Below are 18,438 nucleotides of genomic sequence, written 5' to 3'. Positions count from 1 at the left end.
AGGTGGTGAATTTGTAGCAATGTATGAAACAAAATTTCACTCCCTGCTGGCTGAGAGAAGACAGCCGAGGACTTATTTGAATGGCAATGTGGTCATTTGACATCTGCCTTTCGAACTGAAAAAAAAATGTAATTTAAGAAATTTCCCTTACTTTGTACGGCTTAATAATAACAAAAAGGAGTTGTTTTCTTCCCTAAATCCCCCAAATCTCCTTAAGAGCGAAGCTATATGGAGAAAGAGGGAGGATTATGTGGAGATGAAAGAGTCCTGCTATCTGGAGGAGCTTTGACTTATAAGGACAATAAGCTTGCAGTGTGCGCTTTGGTGATAACCAGAACTGAGATCTACATTAGGTACAGACATTTACGAAAAATAAGACAGAGTCATTATCTCCCAGAAATTTAAAGTTGGAATGTATGCCACTGTAATAACTTGGGAGAAAAATGTGTTGCACAGCAGGTTTGAAATAGAGGTTGGTTTGGAATTGCAAAGTAAACATGGCTGAACTGTTGTTATTAGTTTAATACCAGCAAGCTTACCTACGATAGCAGCAACATGATGGAAGAAGCAGGAGGTATTATTAATTTTATTTAGCATTTGGAAATGGCTACAATATATAAGTAAGATTATTGTATTTTAATAATGTTGCACTTTGGGAAGTTGCATTTTTGTATTTTTATGATTACAAATCGGTGCTGAGTCTGAAGAAATCCCTCACCGTGAGACTTTTATTATTATAGAAGGTGTTTAATATTTATAAATGATTATCTAATATAAAACTTCCCTCTGTGATATTTGAAATAGCCCAGTTTATTATCAAATTAATGGTGGCGATTTTCAGTGGTGACACTGACGCTGTAGGTAATATTTGTGCACCTTTTATTCTAAATTTAAAAAGAAACCAGACAAAACATGAATGTATTTATCAGCACATGCATGTGTAGATCTCAGCCATGTTTAGGCCTTTGTATAAACTTTGCATCGTGTTTAAAACTTCTGATCTGTGTCATTAGTATCTGTAACAGCTTGTCTTTCATCTGTTAGGCCTGCTGTCACAGCTTGTGCATCTGGCTGATGCTGTGTCAGTTCTGATGAACAGCCTGAGCTGTCAGGTCATGTGCGATGAGAACGAGGACATCCTCGCCAACAACAGCCAGAGCCTCAGCCAAAACCAAGACCAACAGCCCCCTGACCACTGCCTTCTGCCTCTCATACTGAAAAAGGTCTCTGTCCAAACATCCTGCTCTCATCCCCAAGACCTGCATTCTGGCTCTGACGATAATCATAACAAGAAGTTCTAATCCTGGATTATTGTGCCTTTGAATAGGGATTCAGTGGGGTTTTACCCTGGACAAATATTTGTGGTTCATGTCTGGGAAATCATTGTGTAGTTTACATCTCGTTAGATTTTCTCAGTGATGACTCACATTACAGAACAGCTAATGACGTTGGGAGGTTTTATGGAGGGCTCTGTTCTCTAATGTGTTGCTTCTAAATGAAACTCTTAACTAAATAATCAACGCTGTGACGTCAGACCAGCACTGTTTTGGGATTGGTTGTCGGTGAAACGACTACACCCTCAGCCGTATATAATCTGCACCTAATCCATTTCTGTGTGGAATTTACAAAAGTATAAATCCCCCCTCGGTACACGAGTCAATATGTTGTAGCTCCAGACTTTAACATATTCAAACGAAAACAAGAAGCACTCCGCCAAGGCACTTTACTTTTAGGGGAATAGTATTATATTATTTATTTATTCATTTTTTCTTTGTTCTTTTTAAATCTACTTTATGAAGTTTTTAGTGCAGTAAGAATCAGATAAAGGTAGCATGACAGATGTTTACTTTGATTACACAAACATTATGTAGGAGTAGGTAATGGATGATAAGTACTGATTTGTAAATAAATGAACATGAATAATTTGAGCTTATTATATAAGATTGTATTACAGTATATTTCTAGCTAACTAGGCAGCTTGTTCTCTTTCTCTTGACAGTATTTAACATATTGTAGGGTCAACTTGAATGAAACGAGGGTCAAAGGTGACATGATATTTAGATACAAACTGTACACCAATATCATTGCTTGATTGGTGCCAATGCAAACAGGCAGCATAATTTTAAGCAGAGTTTTAAAGAGAAAAGAGAATTTCTGAAAGTTTGACCTTAAAGATGAGGTCAGAGGTCAAACAAACGTAATATTTAGAATACCAAAATATACTTCCCTGTATATCGACAATGGCACCAAGAAACATCAATAAATCTGTATAGCATTATTATCTCTTTGAACTTCAGATCAGTCTCTTGGCCTTGAAGGAGAGGTCAAAGGTTAAATGTGACACGATACTTTAAAACTTTAAATGGTGTTTTCTGTATGTTGATAAGGTTTTAAGGCTGTTTGTCAGTTTGCGGCCAATAAATCATTAAGTTTACCTTGAAAACCTGGGTGGATGTAAGCCAAATTTGAATGGATTGTTAACATGACCCCACTCGACACCCCTAGAAACTTTTAATAGAATTCATTCAAAACTTTTTGAGCTTTACAGACTCAGAGAATAAACATGCACACACACACACACACACACACACAAATGCTGCCAAGATTAACCTTCTTGGCAGAGGTAACTAACACACTAAACTGCAATGCCACACAGTGCATGGAAGATGGGAGCCAGTTGTTGCTTCAGTCTATCATGAGCCGTTAGAATCGAAGAAACATTTATAGTGTAAACACTGTAGTACTATGGAAGTCTTGCACACTGTTTGATTAACACGCATCTTTATTTAAGTCAAGGATTGGAAAAAAAAACAACCTAAATTGTGTCTTTCAGTTGCTTCTGAGTGGCGATGAGAACTTGCAGGTGACCAGTGCAAAGTGTATTGCATCTGTTCTGGTTCATTCCCCCAGTCAGTACAGTGCTCCCTTCATCAACGCTGACGTACCTGGTAACACGCACACACAGGCACACAAACACAGTCGCTGCGATGAGTTAATGCCTTCTTTGAATTGTTCTATTAATGATTTCCTCTGTGTTCCCTTTGGATCCTTCTCTTTGTCCAGACTCCTGTTATTATGTTATCTGCCACTTTGTATTTCTTATGCTGTTTGCCTGCGATTATTATTGTCATTACTTTTGATGAGGCTTTGGCTAACATTGTCATAATTTTTGCCGTACTGTTTCACATGGCCCTGTTATATTTTTCCTAGTTACATACCTCCATATGTACTGTTACAACGATCCATCTGTATAATGTCAGCAGCCCCACCCGCCTGCTGCTCAGACCTTTTATTGTTCAAGGGCGAGCCAATCAGAAGAAAGAGGGAAGTAAAACCAACGTGTTTCAGACAGAAGATGTGCTAATGGGCTACAAAAAGACCCGATGAAATAATCTAAATAAATATTATTTTGAACTTTAAATCATGTGAAGCTTCTCTAGTAGGGTCCAAGAATAAAAATATGGAGCTGGGAATTAGCATAACAGGTCCTCTTTAATGTGCAAGAAAACATTGCCCTACTTTCAGAAGAGTGTTGTAGTAATTCTTCCCTGTCCTCTCTTTTTCTTTCAACTTTGTTCAAAAGAACAAAACAAAGTTTTAAAATTGTCTTTTTGTCACTGTTTTTAAAGAGTTTCTGTTTGACCGTCTGGCCTGTAGTAGCAACGAGGTGCTGCTGTGGTCTGCCTACAGCTGCTTGCTGCTACTAACTGAGGAGCCCCTCTTTTTCTCCCAGTGTCACTCTGTTTACGGTGAGAACACAGGCTGTAGGAGCACGACCACTGTATCTCTCTGTGTGAATGCAAAGACAAAATATGTCACTACTGCAGAGGCTCCGGTTGCGAATGGCATAAACAAGGTAAGATGGAAGCGTTTGTTTCTCAAATGTTTTGGCTTCACTTTTGTGCATCTGTCTCGACATCCATCTTTTAAATCTATGGGCGAGAGAGCCGAAACAGCAGATCAGAAACCATTCCTGAGTGAATTACGACGATGCCATCTCTGCTTTTTGTCTTCAGCCCTGGGTTTCGTTGTATATCGGTTAACGTATCTGAAAATAGCTGCTGCTGGATAATTGATGGAAAGACAGGTCCTTGACAGCTTAGATGGAATGACGCTGCACTCTGCAATTTTTCTGACAGCGACTGGAAATTTTAATAAACCCTCCAAAGTGGAAGTTTCTCGACATCTGCATCTGCTCCATCTGCTCCCAGTCGCATTAAAATTGAATTTAGACCAATAGAATTTGCTACTCTATTCTGGGTTATTTCATCTAGACAGCTGGTGCTTTTGTAATATAACAAGAATCAGGCAAAATGGCCAAATATTAGGAAAATGGTTACAGAAGCGAGCAGTAATTGCTGATTGGGGAAAAAATGTCACAATATTGCATTTCTTAGCATTGTTTAGACACATGCATGTGTATGTGTCACTCTGTGTGTGTGTGTTTGTATGCCTTTGATGTGAGCCATTACAATGGATTATGCATGTGAGGCCCCACAGTAATTGCAGCACTTCAGCACCACCCCAGAGAAATAGTTTGAGAAACACTTGCTATGCAGACTTAATTTACCAGTACACAGGATATCTGCTCTAACCACTCCTTGTTGCTGTTAGGTTCTTGCTCTAGGTCAGTATGAACACAGCAGCAGACTCCGTGTAGCAGTAAATTAGAAAGATGTACCGCTGTCTCTGTTTGTTTAACATGCAAGGCTGCGAGTGCTGTTGTGTGTGCATCCTTTGTGATACATTTATGAGCATGTCACTCATTTTAATATGCGAACTTGCTGTAGGCTGTAGTCTCTCAACAACTCTTAAGAACTTTGGCACCGAGCAAGGTTAGAGAGTGTTTTTTTGTTGTTGTTTTTGTGTCTGCTCATTTGAGAGTTCGAGTATTTCTTTGAAGCAGTGAGCATGTTTGTGTTGCAAGCTAGGTATGGAGTCCTTGGTGCGCAGTCTGAAGGAGTCTTTGCAGCTGACCAACCTGGAAGTGCCAAAACAAGGGTTGCTGCTCCTTAGAGAAATACTGGAGAGGTGAGATGGATATTTATTTTCTTCAGTTACTCTATTTATTGACTAGCTCCATAGTGTAGTAGTTAACACATTTGGCTAACAAAACAAAACAAAAAGGTCACCAGGAGGGCAAACAAATCTCTGGGAGGCATGCCTCAAATGGGGCATTGGCATGACAAATCTGTGGCAAATCAAATATGCAGATCCATCTGCTACGACAACCCCTGGCAAATAAGGGAGCAACTGAAGAAGAAGAAATGATAATCACTGGGATCCCAAAGTAAATAGATTAATATTTAAAATGTTATTATACAGTTTACAATATGGCTCCCTCAGAAAATACGCTGGTGATTAGCCAAATGATATTAATATACTATATTGCCAAAAGTATTCACTCATCCATCCAAATCATTGAATTCAGGTGTTCCAATCACTTTCATGTGTATAAAATCAAAATCATGATAGCCCAGTCGTGAAACTTCCTTGTTACTAAGTAATCCACAGTCAGCTGTTAGTGGTATTATAACAAGGGGGAAGCAATTGGGATTGACAGCAGCACAGCTCGGAAGTGATAGGACTTTTTTTTTTTTTTTGCCTGTCCCGTTTGGCCCTTTTGCTATCAGAATTATTGTCTAAAGGCGAAGAAAGATGCCCAACGGATTTACTTTACCAAATTGACCATCCCAGCCTTGCCGTTATGGTCCATTTGATTCACCTTTTACTGTTTATTTTATTTTCATTTGCTGAATACGGGACAGACTTGACTGGTGGAAAGAAAGAAAGAAGAAAAAAAACCAAAACCAAAAAACAACAACAACAACAACAGAATAAGCAGAGAGAAAGAAGAAGAAAAAAAATGCATATATCGATCACCTGGATCACCTGTTGAGAAAGAAAAAAAGAAAACAAGCAGAAGAAAACGAGAGCAATAGAATAAACAACATCACAATGATTTATGGGAATACGACAGTAAATACCAAATACTAAACATTACCGTGCAGCATGCAAGATCGACGGCACACAGTGCGCTTCGAAGTAGTAGCCAAAAAGGGTGTAGTTTGTGTGTGTGATCACCCGTGTGTACACCTGTGAGCATGGACGCGCTTGTTTTTAAAAGGTTCCTTCATGTAATGATTTGCTAGAGGGTGTGGGGGGGCCACTGCCCCCGTCCTCCAGGGCATGAAGCAGGTATGGAGGAAATCAAAACTCCAGACATCCAGAGGCCCTCAGAACATAAGAGACCAAGGAAGACCAACAGAGGGGCAGCCGCGCCACTGTCCCAGAAAGAGCTGAGGAGAGTCCCCGATGAGGGGTCACTCAGCAGCCGCGGAGCAGAAGCCAGGGGGGGGTTGCAGTGACGCGCCCGTGAGCTCCGCCAGCAGCCAGCTGTGCCTGAGTGACCGAGCCCCAGGCCGAGAGACCGGGGGCACTCCGCCCCTGAAGCGGCCCGAGCGAGCCCCAGGCTCCAGGCCCCGATAAGTGGCCGCCAAGGAGTGAGCCGGTGTGTACCCGGACGCCCATCCCCGGACACAAAGAACCACCAACGCACTGATGATAGTGATAGGACATTTAAAATCACAGAGTGGGGTCAGGTCATTTGCAGGAGACCTCCTAACTTGCCTTGGCCTTCAGATTAGCTCAAGAACAGCGCAGAGAGAGCTTCATAGAACGGCTTTCCATGGCTGAGCAGCGCAATGCTTAAGGTCAGATGCAGTGGTATAAAGCACGCACTGGACTCTAGAGCACTGGAGATGTGTTCTAAGGAGTGATGAAGTGCACTTCTCCATTTGGTAATCCGATGGACAAGACCAGGTTTGTTAGGAGAACGGTACTTATATGACTGCATTGTGCCAAGTGTAAAGTTTGGTGGAGGGGGAATTATGGTGTGGGGTTGTTTTTCAGGAGTTTGGCTCGGTGCCTTAGTACCATTAAAAGGAACTCTTAATGCTTCAACATACCAGGACATTTTGGACAGCCTCATACTCCCAACTTTGTGGGAGCAGTTTGGGGATGGCCCCTTCCTGTTCCAACATGACTGTGCACCAGTGTAAAAAGCAAGGTCTGCAAAGACATGAGCGTGTTTAGTGTGGAAGTACTTGACTGTCATGCACAGAGTTTTGATCTCAACCTGATGTAACACCTTTGTGATTAAGTAGAGCTGAGCCAGGGCTTCTCGTCCAACATCATTGTTTAATCTCACAAATGCAATTCTGAAAGAATAATCAAAAATTTCCATAAATGTTGAAAAGACTTCCTAGAAGAGTTGAAGCTGTTATAGCTGCAAATGATAGGACTGCATCACATGTTTGTGAAGGAAGACGAGCAAATACTTTTGGCAATATAGTGTTCAAATGTTTGTTAAACCACTGATTCAATACCCAATACTTATATACGTTTGTAAAATGTTCCTTGTGGCTAGATATGCGTGTATTTTGTAACGTTTTTAAAAGTTATTCCATTATTATTAAACCATCAGCACATCTGTCTGTTTGCGGTAAGTTGTGGTTGTAAAGTTTACATAGTGTATGTCATTTCACCAAAACCCCACAGCCAATTATGCTGAAGATTTTACTCCACCACACATTTGCTCGTTTACTGAACATCGCGCGCAGCTCCATCTGCTCCGACAAGGAGACGCTACCTCCTGTAAAACATGTTAAATACGGTGGACTGGAAACTTTAATTAGATGTGAATTAACTGTCTGCTGTCTCGGAGATGAAAATATATCTCAAGCCAGTAAAAACAGGAGTCTTGTTTCTGCAAGGTTGACATAATTTTAATGGAACGTTTCCCCTGTCACATGGCAGAGATACAGAGGATAAGAGATTTTATAATCTTAGGGGGAAATTTGTCCTTTACGCTGAGTAGAAGTGTAAAAAGTAGCAGGGCCGGTGCTCTTAAAGTGCTGAACAAGCTAAAGTGTGTGTGTGCACCTGTGTGTCTGTGTGTGTTGTCCGGGTGTATACTTGTATATCTGTCTTTATGAAAAACAGTTTGAGTTTGAGACCCAACATTTTAGGAGGTTGAGGAGGGTTTTTTTAGACTAGGTTTAGGTTAATGTTACGTGTAAGGCTTTGAGTAAAGCATTGAATTGTAATGGTAAAGCTATAAAAGCTATATTTTTATATAGAATCACCCGACATGACTCAGTTATTATTAAGGTCGGGGTTTGGGTTGGATCATCCACAGCGAATAAAAATCAATACAGTGCTCTAACAAGAACCATTATCACACATGCTCTGCAGGCTTGAACTTTTCAAGACAGCAACTAGCTGAGGTACAAGTCTGCTTTCAACCCTCTAGCCCCCCAATACAAAGTTAGTTTGATTACAGATTGTGCCATTGTGCACATAATGTAACTAATAGCACAGTTAGGAAGTTTAATTAGATTTGAATATAGTGCCTGCTGTCTCGGTGCATTCACTGCTAAGTGTAAGTGAGTGTGCTGCCTCCTGCACGCAGCTACCTCGCTTAAATGACGCAGGGGTGGCACGACAATTTGTGTGTTTGTGTACACTTCAGTGTGCATGCATGTGTTATTTAGGATGTTCTGTGTAACTAATGTTGCGGCAACAGTGAGCCAGTGCACAGCTGTGATGCTGCAGCTTGGAGATGTACTCTGGTGATCTTTCTAAGGCCGATAGGTCAGCACTATTTGTTTATTGTGTGTGCCTGCCCTTAAAGAGAGTTTGTGTGTGTGTGAGTGAGGGAGGCAGGGACTCAGCAAACAGTCACTGCTGCTATTGGCACAGCAGGACAAAGAATTATAGATAAGGTCAGGCAAAAAGAAAAAGTAGACGGTCAGCTTTTTCATGGTTTCTTATTGACTCTCATGTCAAAAATTTCCTATCAGTGAAAAATTCCTGATTTCTTTTAGCACAGTTCTCTGCAGCTTTCAGATCCACTGTGATGTGTCATTTTTAAATGTCTTCCTTTTTCATTCTTTGCTTCAACAAGCAAAACCCTATTAGGTTTCCTGGTAATGCTTTACATGTCTGTTTGTGTGCATGTGCAGACAACCTGCAAGTGTGCGTCTGTTCCCCAGTGGCGCAGGGTTTGTGGCAGTTTCAGAGGTCCTGGTTGGTGGAGTCTCCTCTTCCTGCCTGCTGGTAGCCACACAGGCAGCCAGCGTTACTTCTGCTTTGTTCAGGTATACACAAACATGTATGCTGCAAATTCTCTGTATAATTTTTTCTGACCTATTAGTGATAAAGTGACAAAACAGACAGATACATTGCCTAAGACCTTTATGCACACAGTAAACACATTAGTAGCAGACATGTACAACAACACAGCATGACACAAAAAAGTAAAAACATACTTACACACTTAATTGATCGTTTGAGCTGTTTTAACTTCTGTGTAGGTCACACATGGGTGTACATACAGAACTACTTGATATCCACACCAATGCCCTTCTGCAACGCTTGCTTGTTCTTCCCTGCACCATCCACCTACTCCACCCCCGATAATATCAAGTGTTTACTTTTGTGTTTGAATTCTTCAGACTCGACCACCAGTCCAGACCAGTCCAGTACGAGGCAATAATCAAGTTGATAGAGGCCATCACCAACAGATTTGTCAACCTAACGCTGCCCTCCCCCGCTCATCTGCGAAGCTCTGTGAGATTTTGTTTTATCTGCAAATGGAAAAATACGAGATCTGTCTCGTCTGTCAATCTGTGCCAGGTTTTACAGTGAGTGGTCACCACCACCCCACCACCCACTGTGGTTATCAGTGCTTTCAAAAGTTACACTGACACAGAGCTCTCTTTGATGCCGTTTTTTTTGTCTGTCACCGCTGTTTTTTAAAGAGTCCTGATTCCTGGCTAAAAATGAACAGTGTTGCAACAATGGTATTTAATGTGACTATCAACAAGTTTGCATGCACTTATATTCAAGCTGAAACATTAAAGTAACAACCAGAGATATACACGTGAGTGGGTGATTCTTGTATAACAGAGGGGTCTCTTTCAGTCTGTTTTTATGAAGAGGTTCCATTATTTTAGATAGTACTTGTAAAGGATGATGGTTTTCTGTTTGATGTGATTTCCTGACTTTTGCATCATTTCTTCTCTCTTTTCTGCACTCCCTTTTTAACATCTCGCTCTGTTAATTTTCAGGGGAGAATGAAGAGGTCAGATCCCAGCAGCCAGGCTTTGAGGTCTGAAAGATTTCTGCTCCAGGCCCTGGTCTGTTTTCAGTCTGCCTGCAGGTCAGAACGTTGTTAAGTCAGTGGCATCACTGAATAAACGCATTTACAAAGTTTTATGAGTTTCTTACAGTATGTCTGTCAGATTTTCTCATATGGATGAAAAAAGGTGAAAATGAAGAAGATGAAAATAGGACTGAATCAATAACTATCGTAGAAGTAACTGAATTACATCTTTTCTGTTAAACTGCAGATGGAAGAGCTTAATGAAATCCTTGGTATGAGTGTTTACAGATATATTTTTTGCATCTATCTCTGTGTATTTTTTTATAGGCGGGTTATTGTGTGTGTTTGATATCTGTTCAAGGCTGGCTGAGGAGTGTGCATCAGACCCTGTTTTGAAGGAGAACACATTTACAGCTCCATACAAGCACAGCGGTGCTCAGGACTCTCTAGAGTCTCTGTGTCAATGCCTGCTCCGCTGCTGTGACGCTGTCTGGATACCCACTGTTATAGTGAGAGCTGAAAACCATCACACACACACGTACACCCAGATTTACATTAATCATCTTCTCATCTTAACCCTGTGTCTCTCTTTCATAGTCGTAACCAAACACTTGAGGAAATGATCAATTGCCGGCTGCTGTTTTCTGAGAAATAGGTCATGCTGATTATAATGCACCGTCTGGCGGCTCCTCTAAATGACTATATTAATAAGCACAGCCACACAGCCTCTGTCTACATTAGCTTTGCGTACACATGGACATGCGTGCCTATTGATCAGTGCCTCTGCTGTAGTGTTGGTAATTGTTTTTATGTTATATTTCGTTGGGTCTCTTCAGGCTAAAAAAATCAATCACACGGGAAAAAATTGTTTACAGTTTGTGGTTTGTTTTTGTCTGTAAATTCCTATGTGTGTAGAGGATGTGTGAGCGTGCACCCAGTGCCCCCATACTGCAGAACTTCTACTCTATCCTATCTTCCCAGTTCACCCTGCTTCCATCTCTCATGCCTGCCTTTGCAAATAAGCTCGGTGAGTTCTGAATAAACTCAAAACAGCAGTAGGTGTTTCATGATAAGAAATGATATGATAGAATGATGTACGGTATCATTCTTTTTTTGTCTGTGGTAAATCTTAGTCTTGAATAAGAATGTTTTCACAGGAGTCTATGCAGTACTTTGAAATACTAAGTGCACTCATAGCTGCTTCCATTTGAATTATAAGCAGCAACCAGCTGATGCTAATCAACTGAGCTTTATTAACTGATCAACAGCAAGTCCAAGTATCTATATAAAAGCAGAGCTTTTGCCAGTTTGCTGGTCTGGAACATTCAAGTATGAATGGCACAATCTTTCCGGCAGTGGATATCTGAGCAATTTCGCCCGAGGTCAAACTGTGCAACGCTCAAGAGCTTGCAAATGAAACCAAGAGCCACATCCCAGGCTCTACAAAAAAACCAAAATAACATCAGCACGAACACCTCACACTTAATGTGAAGCACGGTGGTGGAGGGGTGATGATTTGGGTTTGTTTTGCAGCCACAGGACCTCAGCACATTGCAGACACTGAGTCAAAAATGAACTCTTGTGTATATCAAAGTAGTCTAGTGTCAAATGTGTCAGTTTGTCTGAAACAACAGATGACTGCATGTTGTCTAGGCTGCAAGGTTGTGTGTTGCAGCATCTATAAGAATTATTCCTAAACTGTTGTTCTTGTAATGGTTTATTGTATAGATAACAAATGGTATATAGGACAGATTATTCACAAATTATAAAGATGTTAGCAGAGAAATGTAAGTTACTTTGGTATATTTAAAAAATACATTGTTATTGACACGGACACAATAAAATATTTTACTATGTATGCTACTGTAAGATCACCAAAAGACTTGTTCTAAATTATAAAGCTACTTTCCTGGATTATAAAGATTATAAAGAATGCTCCTTTAATGAAAATTTCCTAGTATAGCCAATAATATAATTTATATTAGATTTGTGTTTTTTTTTAATGTTCACAGAAAAGGGTGAATCACTTTCACTTCAGGTTTCCTGCACATTTAGATTTTAGCTTTATTATACCGGTAATACGATAATCAGTTGATTTATGAACACTTCGATCCTGGCCAAAGTGAATTTACAGACGTTAACAGATAATGTAAACAAAACATTTTGACAATAAAACAAACGATTTTTGATTGACACACAAGTGAACAGGAACTGCAATAGTTTACCACAAAGTTCAGTGGAGCAGTTCATGTGAATGTCTTCACCTTGCTGTGTATATAAAAGCTTCCACATCTGAAAAGGGAGACCAGTGCGAATATTGGATATGCCTGCATTCTTTCTAATCACCAGCAGGAGGTGACTGCTCTAGTTGGAAAGTGTTTTTAATACATAGTGGTGTTCATTTTGTGCGGATAATGGTCAGCATTAGAGTCAAAAAGTACGACGAAGAAGATTTAGCCTTTGCTTACCACATCATTTCCAAAAAATCACCGTCAGCTTGATGCTTCAAAAATGGCTGGCGTTACAGAGGCTACTGCCATCTTTTACATACAGTTTATGGCTTTACAATGCAATGGGAAAGCACACTTAATTTTCATACCATGGCAGCACTAACTACACCACAATGTAAATACCACATTTGTTTGTCTGGAGGCTGATAGAACTCATTTACAGTGTAGTGAGATTCATGATATCAGTAGCTGAAAGGGCTTGTAGAGCCCTCACAGCTCATGTTTCTAAATTATCCGCTCCTTTGAGTCTTGTTATCGTTGGCTCTGCAGATATCACGGGTGGTATTGCTAGAAACATACAGCCAGCCCACATCACCACGAGTCTCGAGGTCTCCGTGTGTCTGATCTTCACAGGAATACAAAATACAAACTAAATATATTTCCAAACAAGCCTGTTCGTTTAATCCAACTTGGCCAATTAAACGCTTTGCTTAAATGTTGTTTAAAGTCTTAAATTGTTTTACTAAATGAAATAAACAGAAGCAGTTTCATCACAAAGCTTTATTCCCAGCTAATCATATAAAAAGAAATTAAGCTCATTTTATTTCATCACCACCAACATATTGTGTTCACCGCCGAGCCACTGAACCTTTGATATGGTTAGATAACGTTTACAAAATGAAAATCGGGCTTTTGCACTGTTTGATGCCAGAAACAGTAATATCAACATTTTATTCTACATTTATCAAAATTGAGGCTAAATGCCTTAATTAAATTTGATATCGCTGTAGTGGGAAAACTATGCAGGCTCTTAAAAATTGGCTGTCAGCACGATGAGACTCAGTAATTGACAGAGAACTTGTTGCCTCTGGCGTCCAGACAAGCCGATGTGGTGACATTATAAACAAACCTAAGCTCGGTATTTGTCCTGGAAGCACTTATCAAAGCAGAGCAGTTTCCTGCAGATGTGGCATAGGTCCACATGGACAAAGAAGAAAGCAATTTAGTTCCCTTATGGGATTAAAACATCTCTCTAATAAGTCTGAGGTGCTTTCTCTCACTGAAGCACTGCAACGGTCAAGATATTAAATACAGCTTTACAGTATAGCCTTTTTTTCCTTTACTGAAGGCAAATTTGTCATAAGTCTTCAGTGATTCATTAAATTAAATTTAAAAGTTATTTTGTGTTGCTTGGAAACTAATTTAAGATTAAAAAAATGCAAAGGTTTGGGCATCATGAACTGATGGCACCTGTGTTTTACCAGCACTTTTTCATCCCGGTGTTTCATAAAATGCATTTTTTTAGAGCCAGCTTGTGTCTAAACATGAGGTCTCCGTGGCTCGCTAGTGTGAGACCTGCAGCATCTGTGTTAGAAAGCTGAATGTGTTTTTCACTTTGTTTTGCTTTTTTAACTCACTGATTCCCTTCATTTTTACTCACTGTCACTAGTTACATTTAGGCACTGAAAACTACTGAGGCAGGGCTGAGAGAAAATTGTGTGCGAGTGGGGAAAAAATGTCGCTTTAAAACAGTAATCCTGCATGTTGGAAAATGACAAGTTATAACCTGTCAGTCACACATTACACCTAAAAGAAACCTTTTTTTGTCAGGACTCCCTGCAGTCCTGTGAAAAACCACCCTGTGATTCAGAAGCTTGTAGAACCACATTTTGCAGCAATATCTTGAAGAAATGTTTTTCTGTGACGTTATCAGTGTCTCGCATCAGTGTGGTTCACTCTTCTTTAGACCATTGCTTCAGTTCATGCAGGTTTGTGGGCATTTGTTTATGCGCAGCTCCCTTCCAACCGCAGGATTTCACTCTGATTGAGGTCTGGATTTGACATTCTGCTGCAGACTCTGCTGTGCGTGGGATCATTGTCCTGTTGTGTGACTCACTTTTGGCCAAACTTTAGATGTCAGCCCGACAGACAGAGAACTTCAGATTTTGAATCTAGACTAATTTGGTATACAGAGAAGCTGATGGTCGACTCAATGGTCCCATGATTACAAACAAACCCAAATGATCACCCTTAAACTGTGCTTGATAGTGTTGGTATGAGGTGTTGTCATTGTAGCTGAAGTCTTGTTCTTTGTTCAGATCAACGTTTGCAAAACCTTTCCAAACAAGTCATACTTGTTCAGTCTTTTTCTAATTGTTCTGTAATAAACTGTAACATTTAAGATGGTAACAGAGGCCTGTAGAATCTGAGATGTATTACCAACAACAACTGGTAAGTCTCACCTAGTTGATCCTAATCAGCTATACTACTACTCTGATAGGGTGGACATGGCAGTAAGGTGACATGACTTTAAATGTGACACATGAGATGAGATGAAGAAAATTTTGACAGCCTAGAAATAAAAAAGAGCTTCTATTACTCTTGCTCTTCCTCTTTCTCGTCATTTAAATTCATTGCTAAACTCGTCATTACCACACTGAGCTTTGGGTCGGTGTTTTCCTTAGAATTAGGCTGAATGGGTTTTTTTGTGTGTGTTTACACTAACTGTCACATTTTTTGTTAGTGGCTTTGATGTACCTCAGTGTTTGCATTATATAAATGGTGTTTTTGCTATCATCCTCATCTTCTTCCTCATTTCTCACTGTGTAGTAGTTTATTTATTCTGCTCTTCACCTCTTCTTCCCTCCAGCGTCCTCTGGTTTCTACAGACTGGCTGTGGAACACAAAGGCCTCCTCTGTGCAGGAAACAGGTACATTGTAAGAGGATAACCTGAGGACACACACACACAGAGACACACACGACAATTAAAACTGCAGCGGTGCACGCGTGTTTCTCTACACTGTGTGTATCCAGCCGCGGTGGCTCTGTGAGCCGAGCTGCTATTATCATTCTCTGTCAAAGCACATTTAGCAATGAGGCAGATAACACCGACCGAGGCATCTGTCATTTTTGAGTCACTCTACTTTTTTTCCAATAAGCCAGTCTTCTCAGCAGTGTGTCTGTCTCTAAGCGATGGATCTACTACTTCAAAGTCCACAGTGTGCTTTTGCATTGTGTGTGCTTTGTTTTTCACATGTAAGAATATGCGCTTTTGTGGGTCTTCGTGTTAGAGTGTGCCTTTTTTTGTGTTCGTATACTAGTGTGGTCATATATGTGGTTTACTTGATAGGCTTAAGCCCACCCCCCGTGCTCTGAGCTGTAATGAAACTAAACACTGTGCATTTCATCTTTGAGAGAAGTTTGTCAAAGCACATCCTGTCCTCGGTTTTACAGTTAGCTCTTAGCTGTATTGACCGCGCATTGAGCGGTAATTGTTCACTGTTTGTCTCTGGTGCCCTCATTCTCTCTTTTTTTAAAATCTTTTTTTCCTTCGGTGTGTTTGTTTGTGTGTGTTCAAGCGCCTTTTCCCTCTTTCAGGAACCCAAATCTGAATGCATCTTGCTGTGGTTTTCTACAAAAACTCAGTATGTGTCTTCTCTCCCAGTCAGACCTTCCTTCTGGCTCCCACCAGCACGGTATGCAAATACATGCACGTTTGCACCACACACGGAGACATGCAGTCAGGGTAAAAACCCTGTTTTTGCTCTCAGCAGTGATGTCATGCTGCCAGTTTTCTGAGAAATATTGAACTGTCATTGCAGTTTATCCGAATAGGCTAGGTCAGTGTGTCACCAAAGCACGTCTTAGCTGTAGCTGAGGTTTTCAACTGTTTTTTCCCCATTCACAGCTTAATCAAATATTTACCGCCTGTCTGTATTAACGTGATACATGTAGGTATAGTTCATACTCGGCAAACTAAATCAAACTGACTTCATGTTACATTCAGCAGGTGCTTCTTCATCAAATCCTTCATTATACATTTTTTTTACCCAGAACCGCTGCCATGAACTGACAAAATGATGCTGGATTTTAAAAGTAAATAAGGTTCTTTTGCAGTTTTGCTTTAGTTTTTCTTTGTCACATGCCTGCTTCCTCGCCCACTCAGGCTCACGCTCTCTCTCTTTCGTCTTTATGTTGACTTTAAACATCAAAAACTCGAGCGAGAGTCTCATTTCCATCTGACTCACCTGTTCTTTTGAGTTAAGTTAACTCTGTTCTTAAGGAGGGTCTGACAGTCAACAGGCAAGCTTAAGAAAAAAACAAAGAAAGTGTTTGCACGTTGACTAACAAGAGCTCCGGTTTCTGTTAAGGATGAAAGGAAGGGAACCAGGTGTGCGGACTATAAACACGGTGATTGTGTTAACTGGCTTTGAATTGTATTTCCTATGTGAGAGAGCTCAGGCCAAGGCTTTTAAATGTCAGCGCGCTTTATGACACATAGGTCCGCACAGGTAACATTTCCAGTTCCAAGTGGTTGCTTTTAATTCCATTACACGGAAGCAAATGCACAAACTCCATACACTTCCTTATTTCACATCACTGCAGCATCCACTAAAATAAAGAGCAAAGGAAAGCAGCTCATTGGTAACTGCAGCTGTCCCCCGCAGATGTGTCTGTGTGACACTGACACCAGAGTGGAGTAAAATATTTCTTTGAGGTAATGAGATGTAAGAGTTGTACGAGTAAGTAAGCGCGTGTGTGTGTGTCTCTGTGTGTGTGTGTGTGTGTGTGTGTGTGATGGTGAATAATGAGTTTGGCAGAGCGAGAGTCCTGTTTGTTTCTTTTCCTGCCTGTCACCATCTTCCTCCCTTTTATCATCCTTATCAGGTTCCATTTCATTTTCAGCCTCTTGCTTTCCCTCATTTTTCTTCCCTCTCATCTTGAAATTTTCCTATCACATTTTACAGTGTATGTTTTTCTTGTTCAAAAACTCCTGTTTTTCAGGTTTTTAGCAGATTTTTTTCCCTGTCTGTCATGTCCTGCTTTGTGTACAGTCTCATTAGTGCTTTTAAGATTTTATATTACTGATTACTCCTGTGATACATCACAGCGTGTCATCGGGATTGTGCTTTTAAGATATCTGCTAATCTCATGTGAATGTTTAAGAAAAGGCTCTTGTCCTCTCGTCTCGGATTACTTTTCTGTTCTTTAGGACCTGAACAGGAGGCAGTGTGTCACTGCTGCCTGCTGTGTGGGTCTATTTCTTTTTTCTTTCCCATCTGTTGTCCCCTTTCTCATCTTCTTCATCTGTCTACCCTTTGCTGTATTTCTCTCTGTCCCAGTCCTCCCTCTTAAACTCAGTACAACCCCCTATTCTTCTTCACTCCTCACTCTTTGACTCTTTCCCTGGAGGTGATGGCTGCATTGGTAACTGGAGCCCTTCTTACTTTCCTCTGTTTTGTAAACAGTATATTTTCTTACTTACAGTTACCCTCCAGACCATAGAGCTCACTGTTGCCACCCTCTCTCTCTCTCTCTCTCTGCTTTTCCTGTGCTTTTTGTTTTTTTTTCCTCATTTCATTCTTTATTTTCTTTGTTGCACTTCCCGCAGATGCTGTTGGAGCTTTACTGTATATCCACTGTGTAGTCATGGATCAGGGTCTGTGCCTTGCCTGTGCCGTTCTTCTCCTTTCTCTAACACTGCTTTCCTGCTTGAGCCCTTCTGTCTTTCATCTTCATCTGACTCCTTTTTTCATGTTTTACGTTTTCATGTTCCCTCTTATGCTCCCTTTCATTTCACACCCATCATTCTATCGGCTTTTTAATCCATCCTAATTTTTCTACATTATGCAACAGAATGTGTTTTTTCAGATAATATTATAAGACATTAATTAAAGCTTTTCCATGTTTGCTTAATGATGAATTTTGGCGTTGTAGTTGGATTTGTTTGGATATCAGTCAAGCCTCACTCGTTTTTGCCTGTAAAAGAGTGTTTTTTCATAAACATCAGCTTTGGCATGCCTTCAGTTGTTTAAAAA

General features: G+C 40.4%; 1 protein-coding gene across 1 annotated transcript in view; it reads left to right on the top strand.

Annotated features, from left to right (window-relative positions):
- mei1 (meiotic double-stranded break formation protein 1) overlaps positions 1 to 18,438 on the top strand; it is a 64,923-nt gene that overhangs the window by 15,846 nt on the left and 30,639 nt on the right. Inside the window, exons 7-17 of the mRNA XM_085403286.1 lie at positions 1,045 to 1,223; positions 2,834 to 2,948; positions 3,630 to 3,749; positions 4,932 to 5,031; positions 9,027 to 9,161; positions 9,519 to 9,633; positions 10,134 to 10,225; positions 10,530 to 10,677; positions 11,084 to 11,195; positions 15,269 to 15,329; positions 15,998 to 16,095. Of these exons, the coding sequence (XP_085259412.1) occupies positions 1,045 to 1,223; positions 2,834 to 2,948; positions 3,630 to 3,749; positions 4,932 to 5,031; positions 9,027 to 9,161; positions 9,519 to 9,633; positions 10,134 to 10,225; positions 10,530 to 10,677; positions 11,084 to 11,195; positions 15,269 to 15,329; positions 15,998 to 16,095 (1,275 nt within the window). The remainder of the gene's footprint in view (positions 1 to 1,044; positions 1,224 to 2,833; positions 2,949 to 3,629; positions 3,750 to 4,931; positions 5,032 to 9,026; positions 9,162 to 9,518; positions 9,634 to 10,133; positions 10,226 to 10,529; positions 10,678 to 11,083; positions 11,196 to 15,268; positions 15,330 to 15,997; positions 16,096 to 18,438) is intronic.

The sequence above is a fragment of the Rhamphochromis longiceps genome, linkage group LG4 (assembly GCF_057381845.1).
Source record: "Rhamphochromis longiceps isolate RC_006_pf linkage group LG4, R_longiceps_female_GT1.1, whole genome shotgun sequence".
Lineage (NCBI taxonomy): Eukaryota > Metazoa > Chordata > Actinopteri > Cichliformes > Cichlidae > Rhamphochromis > Rhamphochromis longiceps.
The sequence above is the reverse complement of the archived record's forward strand: the minus strand, read 5'-3'. Positions and strand labels throughout refer to the sequence as shown.